The sequence below is a fragment of the Euleptes europaea genome, chromosome 7 (assembly GCF_029931775.1).
Source record: "Euleptes europaea isolate rEulEur1 chromosome 7, rEulEur1.hap1, whole genome shotgun sequence".
NCBI classification, from domain to species: Eukaryota; Metazoa; Chordata; class Lepidosauria; order Squamata; family Sphaerodactylidae; genus Euleptes; species Euleptes europaea.
Genome location: NC_079318.1, coordinates 60,586,903 through 60,599,039, shown reverse-complemented (window position 1 = coordinate 60,599,039; position 12,137 = coordinate 60,586,903). Strand labels below are relative to the sequence as shown.

Genomic DNA, 12,137 nt, shown 5'->3' with positions numbered 1-12,137 from the left:
TCAAGGCGGATGGCAAAATAAAGAAAAAGAACTAAAGTCAGACAGCACAAGACATCCACTAACAATGCAGTAGGAAACAATGCAAACAAAAAACCCTCTCTAACGCATGACATACCATAAAACAGGCTTGTGCCTGAACTTTTGAGAAGTCCCACTGAAATTAAAGGCATTTACTCTCAAGGAAGTATGGCTAAGCCTGCAGTTTATGAATAATTTTGCCTAGAGCTCAGCTTGCAGCTAGACTGGGAACATGCGGTTACTGGAGGCCTTCCTGATTTATAAGGGATTGTACAGTGAATGGAGCACTAAGTAAGCCTGAGCCCCTGCACACTTGTCAACCCTGACACTGTTTAGTTTGAAGAACAGCTTGAGCAGTAGTCCTTTTTTCATCATTTTAGCTGGGAAATACCCTGGCAGGTTTATGTTTAGCTGAGAGTCCAGCTCTGTAGGCCCTTTGCGAGGCATCTGCCACAGGGTAAGACAATAGTCTTCCTTTAAAGTGCGGTGCTTCAGCTGGATAAGGAAACAGACCCATATCCCCCAAGCCCATATGTAAGGTAGCTTCATATTTGTGAGAAAAAGGAGGAAGGAAGAATCCTGTGTGTTTTCTTGATCTCTTGGGAGGAAAGACAGGGTACACATGCAATACATTCCATACGCTTGAGATCCAGTAGAGTTTTGTGACAAGGCTATGGGCTCTGTAAGAAGCCCGAAGGCACTGTATGGCTGCACTAGCACTTGGCAGTCTAGTGTTCCACTAGGTTATTGTATTCTTACTGTAATTGTGCAGAATATCCTTGGCAGTTGTACTAAAACTGGACTAAGTATTTTATGCTGGGCAGAAACTGAGTTTCTTGTCCAAATTGAAGTCTCAGGGAAGATGTAAAAAGGTAAAGGTCCCCTGTGCAAGCACCGGGTCATTCCTGACCCATGGGGTGATGTCACATCCCGATGTTTACTAGGCAGACTTTGTTCATGGGGTGGTTTGACAGTGCCTTCCCCAGTCATCTTCCCTTTACCCCCAGCTAGCTGGGTACTCATTTTACTGACCTTGGAAGGATGGAAGGCTGAGTCAACCTTGAGCCTGCTACCTGAAACCAACTTCCGTTGGGATCAAAGTTAGGTCGTGAGCAGAGCTTGGACTGTAGTACTGCAGTTTACCACTCTGCGCCACGGGGCTCTTCAGGGAAGATGACAATAACTGATAAATAATCTTCAGGGAAGATGACAATAACTGAAATATAGATAAAATACAGCATGGTTAAAACCTTCACTCTAAGCAACCTGCTTTATAAATGAAGCAGACTCTATCTGAATGAGCCCATTCTGGATTACCAACCCAGAATCCCCTTGGTCTTCAAGCACAGTATGGCAACCTGGGGTTTGATTGTCACTCCTACCTCATTGGTAGTATCGTATATGAATTAATATACTTCCACTCATTCAGTACTTCCCTTGGGTCTCTCCCAACTTAGAACCCCCAGATTTCAGGGATGTCAGGAAAGTGGCTGGCAGAGGAACACCTATGAAAGAATTTTAATCAGGAAGTTATTTGAAGCCTCGGGAGCTAATGACTGAATCAGATTCCTGTATGTTGGCTGGCTGCCCCAGAGAATATTGAGGGAACAATAACCTGCCAGCAATTGGGCACAATTCCAAGTGGAAGCTACTGCCAAAGAGGAATTTGCTTCAGGAATGGGGTGGCACGCACAGGATAAAATGCTGGAGCATAACTTTCAGTTGCTAGTCTTGTTTCAGCACATAAACACACTGAGGAGCCTAATTGGTTTTTCCCTTGAGGGTTTTAGACCCCATTAATTATCTCTAATTTAACACTGAAGCTTTTTGTACAGCCTCTTCGAGCACTACATTTTGTAGGCATGGGATGTTTATGCTTTTGCCCAAGTTCATTTGCAAGTGTGTTTTATGTGTGTGTCTCATTCACCCTCCGGCCCTAGAATTCCAAAATCTCAGCAATGGCACAAGCAGCTTCTGTGTCTGAACCAGACAGACATGATCCTTTTTTAAAAATGCTGAAACCAGGGCAATCATCCATTTATGCTGCAATTTGCAGTTTTATTTTAAAAGCCCAAACGGTAATGTGAGCAGAGGTCCCATTCTGCAGTCACCGTGCTCTTGGGTTGAAAGCCTGTAATAAACAAATGGGATGACTATGTACTTGGGGCTGGTAGTTGCATCACCTTCTGGTATCTTTGCAGCTCTGTCTCCTTAATCACCTTGAGAGCAAATTAATTTGCCCAATATCAGTATGTCACTCTCCTGAATCCTTTGCCTGTCCTATGCTTACGATTAATTGGTGTGGATGTGTTTGGGAGGGCAGGGGTAGAACCTGCCCTACAGGTCCTCCTCAGGTGAGAAAAGAGGCCTTTTCTGTGTCAGTTCCAAGCTGATGGGAATCTTCATTGGGGATCATTTTGTTTTACCCCACTCTCCTGCTCTCTGGGGAGTCATTTCCAGGCTTTGCCCAATGGTGGCACGATAGCCTGTATTTTTTTTTGCACTCTCTAGAGCCCTGCATGCCTCAGTTATCTCTTACACATGTCTGTTTCACTCGCCGTCACCCCACTGACGACTTTGGGTCTTTATGTTGATTATGCATGCCATTGCCAACCATCAGGGGTCGCCTTGCTCTCCCCCTGCATTTCCCCCTGCATTTCCCCATGTTTTGCCTGTGTTTTCAAATTTGAGATAAAACAGGGCTGACAGTGTTGCACTCCCCCTGAAGAATCAGATATGCAGATTGGGAATGCTTTTAGAACCAGCTTTATCTTTGGCTGTAAACACTTTTATGGTGAACCAGTTGCACCCTTTCTTGGAAAGGAAAGACCTTGCCACAGTTAAACATGATCTGGTCATGTCAACGTTAACAGTCCTCTAATGTATTGCTTATGGGGCTGTCTTTGGAAGATTGTTGGAAGATCTGCATTGGCTTCTGGTTTTGTTTATGAGTTCAATTAAAAGGCTTGATTTTATCTTATAAAACCTTGAATAGCTTGAGGCCAGGGTATCAGAAAGATCCCCTATTCCCATGTGAACCTGCTGAATGACTTGGGGGTCTTTCTTTAGGTCTCCTTGTCATTGGAGATGAGGTGGGTGATGAGAACAGATAGGGGTGGTTGTGGATTGATTCTGGAAGTTCCAGTCTAGAAAGATCCACCTAGCACTTTGGTTGCTAACATTCAAGCACCAGACAAAGGCCATTAAATTTTCTAGCTTTTTGTGGCTGGTTTCTTCGTTTCATTCTGCTTTAGCCCTCCTGCAACTAGTTGACTTGTTTTCACTGAGAGCTTGTGGTATTCTATTTTGTTAATTTTACTGCTTTTTTCTTTACTATTGTATTTTGTACATTGATTACTTCATAAACTGTAATTGAGCATATTTTGAAAAACTGGAATAGAATTATTTTAAGAAATGTATTTTTTCAAAAGGGGCCGGTGTGGCTGCAAGGCAACAGATCTACATCTCTATTACATTCGGGTGTTTGGGCAGAAAGGCACTTTCTAACTGTGGACTTGCAATGTGCTGATGCTTTGGTTATCCTCACAAATCTTCTCCCTCTTCTCTTCTTCTGCAGGGCAAGCACAGAGACAACACCCCTTACGCAGAGTATGGTGGCTGGTACAAGGCCTGTAAAGTTAGCAGGTAAGACCTAGAATTTCCCAGAGTTCCCAACCTTCTTTCATACCTTCTGTAAACCGTTTCAGCTGTGTCATTTTCCCCTTGTTTGAACACAAAAGAAACAAACTTCTGAAGGTGATCCTAATGTGTGGCTGGGGCCAAAACAGAAAGGAGGAGTGGAGATGAAAGTGGAAGGTTAAAGGCATAACAGAGACAAGAGAATTGGAGAGCAGATGGAAGCAGTGCACCAGAAGGTCCAGTTTGATTCCTGCTTCTGCTAACACCACCACTGCAGCTGTTGTGTGGTGTGTATTGAGCTATGGACAGATACTAGGGAACAAGGCTGTCGTAGCAAAGGGCAAGTTCCGCTTCCTCATGGAATGTCTTATGTCATTCCAGGCTCCTTCTGCATGTTAGCAGTAGCTGGGCTAAGTTGCCCTGATGCCACTGGATGCAAGAGCTGCAGACAGCTGGACTCAAATGTTCAGGGTACTGCAAGAGTAGGCAAGGACAGCTAGGATACAGTAACTTCAGTTCTGTGCTTTCTGTTTTGCATCTATCAGCCCCACTGTGAACACCACCCTGCGGAACCTGGGCGCATTATACAGGCGTCAAGGCAAACTGGAAGCTGCAGAAACTTTGGAGGAGTGTGCTGTGAGGTCACGGAGACAGGTTAGCCCCACACCACACAGGTATACCTGTTGGTAGAATGGAACTCTGGGGGAGGAGGATTAAAAAAAGGGGTGTGTGGTGTATGTGTTCCTTACATTTATTTATTGGAGTTATTCAGATTTTATTTTATTAGCTTTTGTAAGGCAGTGCTAGGGTTTAGGCTCCCAGAGCTAATCGATTGTTTTCCCAGGGGGAAAAACCATAAAGTTGGGATCAGAAATAGAGCAATTCCTGCTGGAAAGCTGATCCCTCTATTTTTTTCTAGTTTGCCTACAAAAACCACTGGTAAATTGAGCAGAAATGGCCTATGGGACATGTCCACAGTGATGTTGAGGATGTAAGGGTCAAAAGTTCTGTGATTAGTCAGAAAACAAGATTCAAAACGTTATACATCTCTGTGTCTAGCCAGTTGGAGGGCAGTCAACACGCAGAGATCCATGCCCTGATTTTGGTAGGGCCACTCATCATGTTTATTTATTACATATTTATTTTTACATTTATACCTTGCTTTTATCCCCAGTAGAGGACCCAAAGCAACCTACAATATTGTTCTCCCCTCCTCCATGTTTAACCTCATAGCCTGTGAGGTAAGGTAGGCTGAGAGTGACTGGCCCAGTGTCACCCAGCAGGCACCCATGATAGAGCGGGTTTTTAATTTTGATTTATGGCAGGATTCACACCTAATCTGTCTACCTGTGCTCCTCCCTTTCCCCTTTCCATTGAGAATTTGCACTTAAAAGATTTGGTAAAATTTACACCAAGCCTCTCTGCCTTGGCTCCTCCCCCCACCTAATCTTCACCATAGGAATTCCCAGTATGATTTTTCCTCAGGTATCTGTAGAAGTGAGCTGTGACTCATGAAAACTCGTATTGAAATAAATGTTAGTCTTTAAGGTGCCACTGGACTTTGTTTTATTCTTCTAAATCCTAGTCCACACTATACCAACGCCAGCTGTCATCAGAGCCACTTAGAGACGGAAGAGGAAGGAGACTGGCATTTATTTTGGGGTACTCTTGCTCTGTTGGTGCCTCTTCCTTGTGTTGCCAGGAGGTCAGCAGGACTGAGTGTGCACTTCAAATGCATTACACAAGTGCAGGATCTGACACTAACTGCAGAATTTAGCATTCTAAAAATGCTGAGTTTCACTCCTTTGTAAAGATTTCTTTAAAGTCCTTGTGGCTATGAAGTTGTGTGGCCAATTTCTGGTGAAATGTCTAAAGCCTGTGAAAGGAAGAAGTGGAAGATTTATTACCCTGGATAGGTTAAGGCCCTGTGCTAGCGTGGTGTAGGGTTAGGAGCAACAGGCTCTGGAGAATCGGATTTGATTCCCCACTCCTCCGCATGAGCAGCGGACTCTAATCTGGTGAACCAGGTTGGTTTTCCCACTCCTACACATGAAGCCCGCTGGGTGACCTTGGGTAGTCACAGCTCTCTCAGCCCCACCTACCTCACAGGGTTGTGGGGAGGAGAAGGGAAGGTGATTGTAAGCCGCTTGGAGACTCCATAAAGGGAGAGAAAAGCAGGGTATAAAAACCAACTCTTTTTCTTCTTCTTAATCCCATCCTGTTATTTTGGTCTTTCCCCATAAATGACCAAAGTAAAACATGAGTGCATCGTCAGGTTTGTTTGATCTGCATAATTTATACAGGCAACAGAATATAGCATTTTCTTGTGTAGAATTTTCGGGTTGGCTAGATGCAGTTTTCTATGTGCGGAGAATATACGTGTCCTGTGGTGGCTGGTCCTAAAATAGACTGGTTGCTTTACATTCCAGTTCTAGATAACTCTGAGAGGATCTGAGCATTCCTAGCTGAAGTTGAGCCTTACCAGTTTCCTCTCCTGCTTCTGGCCCCTTGCAGGGAATCGACCCCATTAACCAGACCAAGGTGGTAGAGATTCTGAAAGAGGGTGACAGCTCTGAGAGGAGGAGGAGCAGCCTGGGAGCCAACGTCAAATACGAGAGCGCCACATATGGTAGCGAGGAAGTGAGTATGGGCGTGGAATGGAATGGGGTAAGTACAAGTCCACCATCAAGAGACGCCTAATCCAGCCTAGAGAGGCAAAGGGCAGCAGTTTCAAACGCTGCCCCCTGCCGACTCGGGGGACTGATGGCCTGTCGTGGCATGCCCACCTTCATTCATCCTCTGCATGCTCCCTGACCACTCTTCTTATTGCCAGCTAGACAGATCCAGGAAGAGGGGGAGGGGAGCTCTTTAATTCTCCCCATTCACTCAGAACAGCCGAGCTCTTGCCTTTGGAAAAGAAAGTACACCTTTGACTAATCCCAGCCACCTTTGACTTCTCTACTAATATCGCCACAGTGCTTCTGTCCCTCATCTGTTGCAGGGGAGGGCGGAGAATGTCGCTTCCCCTTCCAGGAGGAGATAGCCTTGCTCTAGTGAGAAGCACTGGAAGTGCTTTTGCTCTGCTCTGTGTGTGTTGGTGAGTGTCTGTGTGTGTTGGTGAGTGTGTGGTGCCTGAAGGGTGTGTCTGGAGGCGGTGGAGTTCATGTGTGAGTACTGTATCTTAGGATGGCAAGAACATATGTGTACAGCTTTCTCTGCATTTGTGGGCTGGCGAAGCAACATACGGGTTAGAAATAACGTCTCCCTACACTCTTACCCTTTGCCAGTTCCCGGCTGCTCCTTTTCAGTTTGGTTTCTGTACAGCATTGCCTTGCCTCGGACAGAGAATGGGAGCTTTGAGCTAGGTGGGCCTGAGAAATTTCTCTGTGGTCAGGAACAATCCCAAGAAATTTCAGCCCTTGGTAAAGCAATTGACTTGCTTCTTTTGGCCGCAGTGCAGCTGGATAATGAGTGAGTGATGTGGTAATGAACATGTCTCTGACGGGATGGCCTGCTGAATTTGTCTTTGTGATTTCTTGGAGGTGGATTCTGAGTTTTACTGTCTCCTGCTTTGCTCCATCATGCAAGAACTTTCCCTTCCTCTCTGCCTTCCAATGTCAGCCTCCTAGCTCAGAGTGGTGGTGCATGTCATCTTGGCTTGAAGAGGCAGTGTAAGAGGGCAATAAATGAGGCAGACATAAACATAAGTAGGTTTCTCTGGGATAATTCATAGGATGTAGCTAGCGGCAAGGAATCTGTCCTAGATTAGGGGTGGGGGAGAATATGAGCCACATGTTCCTATGACTCGGTTGTATTAACATGCCCTTGCTCCATCCCTCATTAATTCTTCACACTCAGTTCTGCTGTTCGCTTGCCTGCATGCGCTACTTCCATCCCCCCACCCCATCTACCCTGAGTAACTTGCCATGACAGCCAATCAGCACCACGGGAGGTCTTGCAATCTTGATTGTGGATTGTACCTAACAGGCAGCAAGTGAAATAACCTACAAAGGAGAGCATACCCCCTGGAGGCCTAGGAAATAGGGGCATATTTCCTAAAGTCTGTATTTCCCCAAAGGATGACACTTCCCTCTCCAAGTGAAGACAAACATTAATCTTTTAACTGATCTCATGGTGATTCCTTCACTCATGGTGCAAATGCCAGCTTTGCAGTTTGCATTACACGCATCCAATCTAGCAAGTTGCCTGCTGGATCAACCCTGCCCAGTTCCTCATGCTCCAGATGGACTGCCCACCTTTAAAAAAAAAATCAAACTCTGTGCGTGTGTGTGTGTGTGTATCTATATTCATTCTTCACCTTAAAAACCATTCGCCAACATTTTAAAAGCAGCCACAAAGCTGCTGAAGGGGTTATAGGGAGAGAAGTGCCATGGGCACTGCCTAGTAGGCCCACGCAGCAGCTATAAAACTTTCAGAACTATTTTTCCAAAGGTTGCCCTGTGACAAAAAAATATAACCATTTCATGTTATGTGGAGGGGTGAATCTCAAATCATGCCCCTTCCCCTTCCTTTCAAGTGTTAAACATGTCTTCAGCAAGTGTCTGGCTGATAAGAGAGAGAACCTAGTTCCTCATCTGGAGCTGTTCAACTTCACTGTCTACCCTGTCTGTGGGGGTTACCGCACTTGTATTCCCAGCAATGTATTAAGAGTTTGAAAATGTTATAAGAAATACTGTTTGCACTTTGGCCCCTTTAGCTGTGAAGACGCCTTCCAACCATTTATAAACCGTGGTATCCAAAAACCCCTTTAAAGCGATGTTTTTTACAACATTTTCAAACTCTTAATACATTGCTGGGAATACAAAGTGCGGTAACCCCGTGTGTATTGCTGTCTACAGAACATGTTCTCCGCAGTTATGAGGTGGGTTTTGACCCAATGTAGGGGCCAGTGGGGTTACTCCTGTACAGTGTGTCTGCAGTACAATTCCTGGGCGTTCAGGAATCCTTCTGCTACACACTTGTACCAGGAGTCTTTCCTTCTTTGTTTGCATGCATTCTAGATGAACAAGGCTGTGGGGCAGCTGGTTGAGCATTAAAAGATGCCACAGTCATGTGTCTGCTACAGCTTCCTGCTGAATGGAAGCCAGTATCCATGTTGGATAGCTATCTTGCAGTGCCGTGGCCTTGTGGCCTCAAAGAAGGGTGTACTATCCTGTTTTGGCAAGCTCTAGAAGGAAAGGAACTGCTCCAAGAGAGAGCTGTAGTTTGTAGCTGACCTAAACTCTGAAAGATATTGCCTGAAATATTTTTTTTTTAACTTAAGAAAAGGGGGAACAAAGAAACTCAACCTAAAAGTCAGGGGAAACCAAACGGGTTGAGCTAAACGCTATCTAATATAACAACCAATAAATCTGTTATTGTTATATATTGTGCATAATTGTATTTAGAAACACAGGGCCTAAAATACAGGTTTCCTAAAAAGCACAAACATAGTTACAAGTATTACCAACAGATAATAGTTGTTGTTAGTACATAAAATGACCAAAATCTGACCAGACCTGTTTTGGCCTTTTACAGCCCTTCCTCAGTGGTCATACATACACAATTTGTGTTGGTAATATTTGTAACTATGTTTGTGCTTTTCAGGAAGCCTGTATTTCAGGCCCTATGTTTTTAAATACAATTGTGCACAATATATAATAAAAAATAAACAGTGATGAGTCCTGGCAGGCACCCTTCATGATCTGAAGGTAACCCTAGAATACTTTCCAGGATTCTGTGCAATGAACATTGCAGAGATCCATTGGCAGGCCAATCAATATTAAAAGGGTTCCTTGAAACTGGAAAAATGGAAAGAGCTACACTCAGCCACCAGACACCTTGCAGGGCTCCATCTTCTTCCCAGGCACTCTTAAACCTCATTTTACGGCTGGTCCATCACCAACACTTTCCCCCTCAAAATTATGTTCAAGGCTTAACTACATGAAGCCATGCTGCAGTTCAGCTTGGCCGTTCCTTAGGCTTTGAATGCGATGTAAAGCTCAGAAGCTCCTTTTGCACTACGCTTTTTGGAACTTCCATGAAACCTATACACTTCTTTAGTTATAAAGCTCTTGAAGAATCATCCCAGCTTTTCTTTCCACAACTGTTCTGGACTTGATCTGAGCATTGTGGGGGGAGAGAGAGAGCATGAAAATAAGATATCCCTGCAAGGTTTTTTTTTGTAATAACCCAAGTAACCCTTGAGAAAGAACTAATAACTCAGAGACAGAGAGTGTGCATCGCCTGCTGAGGGTCCCAGGTTCAATCCCTGGCAGCTGCAATTAAAAAGATCATAGGCAACAGGACTAGGAAAGCCAAGACAATGCCAGGCTAGATGGCCAAGAGCTCTCCCTCTATCCTTAAGGTAGCTTCGTATTTCAATGAGGTGCTCCTGTCTACTGTTGCAGTCATGTGGCTTCACTCATTGTACAAGGTCTTGCTATATCTATTGATATCTTGGCCAGGGAGGGAGGAGTTCATTCTTCTCTCCCATTTCCTACTTCCTAATACTTTCTGTTTAGGCAGCATTGACCCAGGTTGAGTTTTTCACTTCCAGGAAGAGTGATATTCTGAGAGTGTTGATTCATTCTCAACAGTGGAAAGGCCCATATTGTTTCTCTGATTATGCCCTCTGTAGTCTCCTATGTAAAATTCACCCTGCAAGTAGAAAACCTAACAGAGCAGAAATCACATTGGACTAGAGTTTTTTCTTACTGATGTGTTAGGGTGTTTTGCTTTCTTTTAACTTAGAGCAGCACAGAGAAGCATTCAGAAATGGCATTTTCCTCCCACTTGCAGTCTGAAGCAGTACACTTTACCACCTGGCAGGTTTCCATCTTTTCATTCTGCCACCTGTACTGTGCTGCAGTCTAGAAGCCATTCTGTGCGTTACTTAGAATGAGACGGTCAGATTCTAGACCACTCTACTGCTAGCTTAGTGAAAGCAGGGAAGATGGGCAATCCTTTGTGCAAAACAAAGCACCCCAGGGTCTGACGACTGTCATAAGATTCCTAGTAGTCCAGCATGACTGAGCAAAGCCTCTACCTCAAATGTTTCCAAACATCCTTTATCCAGCCACCTGTTCCCCCTCATTGGGTTTGAAAAAAGGCTCCATCTCATGTTAAAAGACAAATGTGTGTGTGTGTGTGTCTACCCCTCTGCAGTTGATTGTCCTCCACACCTGAACTGTTGCCTGTACTTCCCTTTCTCCCTGCACTGCATCAGGATTATCACGCATCCTCACTACGGCCTTGTAAATTGTGTCTTTCTCCTCTGTGCACTAGGCTTAAATGCCTCCTGAGACCTCCTCTTCCCCTCTCCCCCACTTCATCACAATCACCAGGATGCTTGTGCCAGTACCTTCCGACTCTTTCCTCTGATCCGTCCCCCCTCCTTCCGCTGTTCCTGCTCTCCTCAGCAAAGGATTCCAGTCCCCCCCAGCCTTCCATCTCAATGAGCACCGATGAGCAGAGCAGCACCGGCAAAGGAATGTCCAGCTCGCAACCCACGGCTCCTCTACTGTATCAGTCCTCAAGATAACAAGAAGAATCTCCATGGAGCTGTCTTCCCCCCCTCCCCCATCCGTGTCAGGGCCAGGCCTCTGCAGGACTCCTCTTGGCCTCTTCAGTTCTCTTTCCGGTGTCTTAAATGGGGGAAATGAATGAAAGGCTCCTCCTGCCTAATAATGTCCTTGCTCTTCCGTTCTGTGCCCTGCTCATCCTGGGTGCAACACATTCACTTTTCCCCTGTTGCCTTCTAATATTATGGAATTGGCTGCCTCTTTTTGAGTTCTCTTATCCCTCCTTGGCCTTCCCCTGTTCCTTTTTTCTTTCCCTTGCTGCGAGGGCAGAGGGTGGGGAGCTGAGAGGTATGTGTGTGTTCTGTGCATTGCCTCAGATTGTGGGGAAAGGGGCAGGAGGGGTGGTTGAGCTGTGCTCTGTTCCATCTTTCCCACTGTTGTGTGATGTCAAAATGGTATTTCACGTGTCCATGGCTGCTACTTGAGGCTGGTTTGCCACCTGTCAGAGTGGTTGACCTTGAGATCTGTACAGATGAAGATGGAAGCAGCTCTGTTCTGAGTAGCTGGAGTCTGTTCAGTTGCCCCAGGACGAGCACAGCGGGGAATGTAAGAACAATAAAGAGTACAGAAGAATGTGCTGCTGAGCCAAACGATGAAGAATCAACAGGAATGAACTGTAGTCTCCCAGCTAGGACTTTTACTTTTATTGAGCTGACCATGATCCACCTCTGGGACCGAATGGGAGACAGGAGAGGTGGGGATAGGCTATAGGGACCGTCGTGGTGGGTACGTTTTTCATACAATATATCCTGTCCTTGCTGATGAGACTCCGCTGTGGACCAGCTCTTCCTGTAGTACTTCAGGGTACCTTCATTTCAGAAGAAAATATCTCTTTGGCTGTGAACAGGGACGTTATCGTCATGCAGTTCCTTTTTCACAAGAGGACAGGTAATTGGA

The 12,137-nt window shown here is 45.3% G+C and overlaps 1 protein-coding gene across 3 annotated transcripts in view; it reads left to right on the top strand.

The window, feature by feature from the left end:
• KLC4 (kinesin light chain 4) overlaps positions 1-12,137 on the top strand; it is a 68,929-nt gene that overhangs the window by 46,056 nt on the left and 10,736 nt on the right. For 2 of the 3 annotated variants that reach the window (XM_056852380.1, XM_056852381.1), the window contains exons 11-13: positions 3,596-3,663; positions 4,203-4,311; positions 6,172-6,324. In XM_056852380.1, the coding sequence (XP_056708358.1) occupies positions 3,596-3,663; positions 4,203-4,311; positions 6,172-6,324 (330 nt within the window). The remainder of the gene's footprint in view (positions 1-3,595; positions 3,664-4,202; positions 4,312-6,171; positions 6,325-12,137) is intronic. The other variant, XM_056852382.1, reaches the window with a different exon arrangement.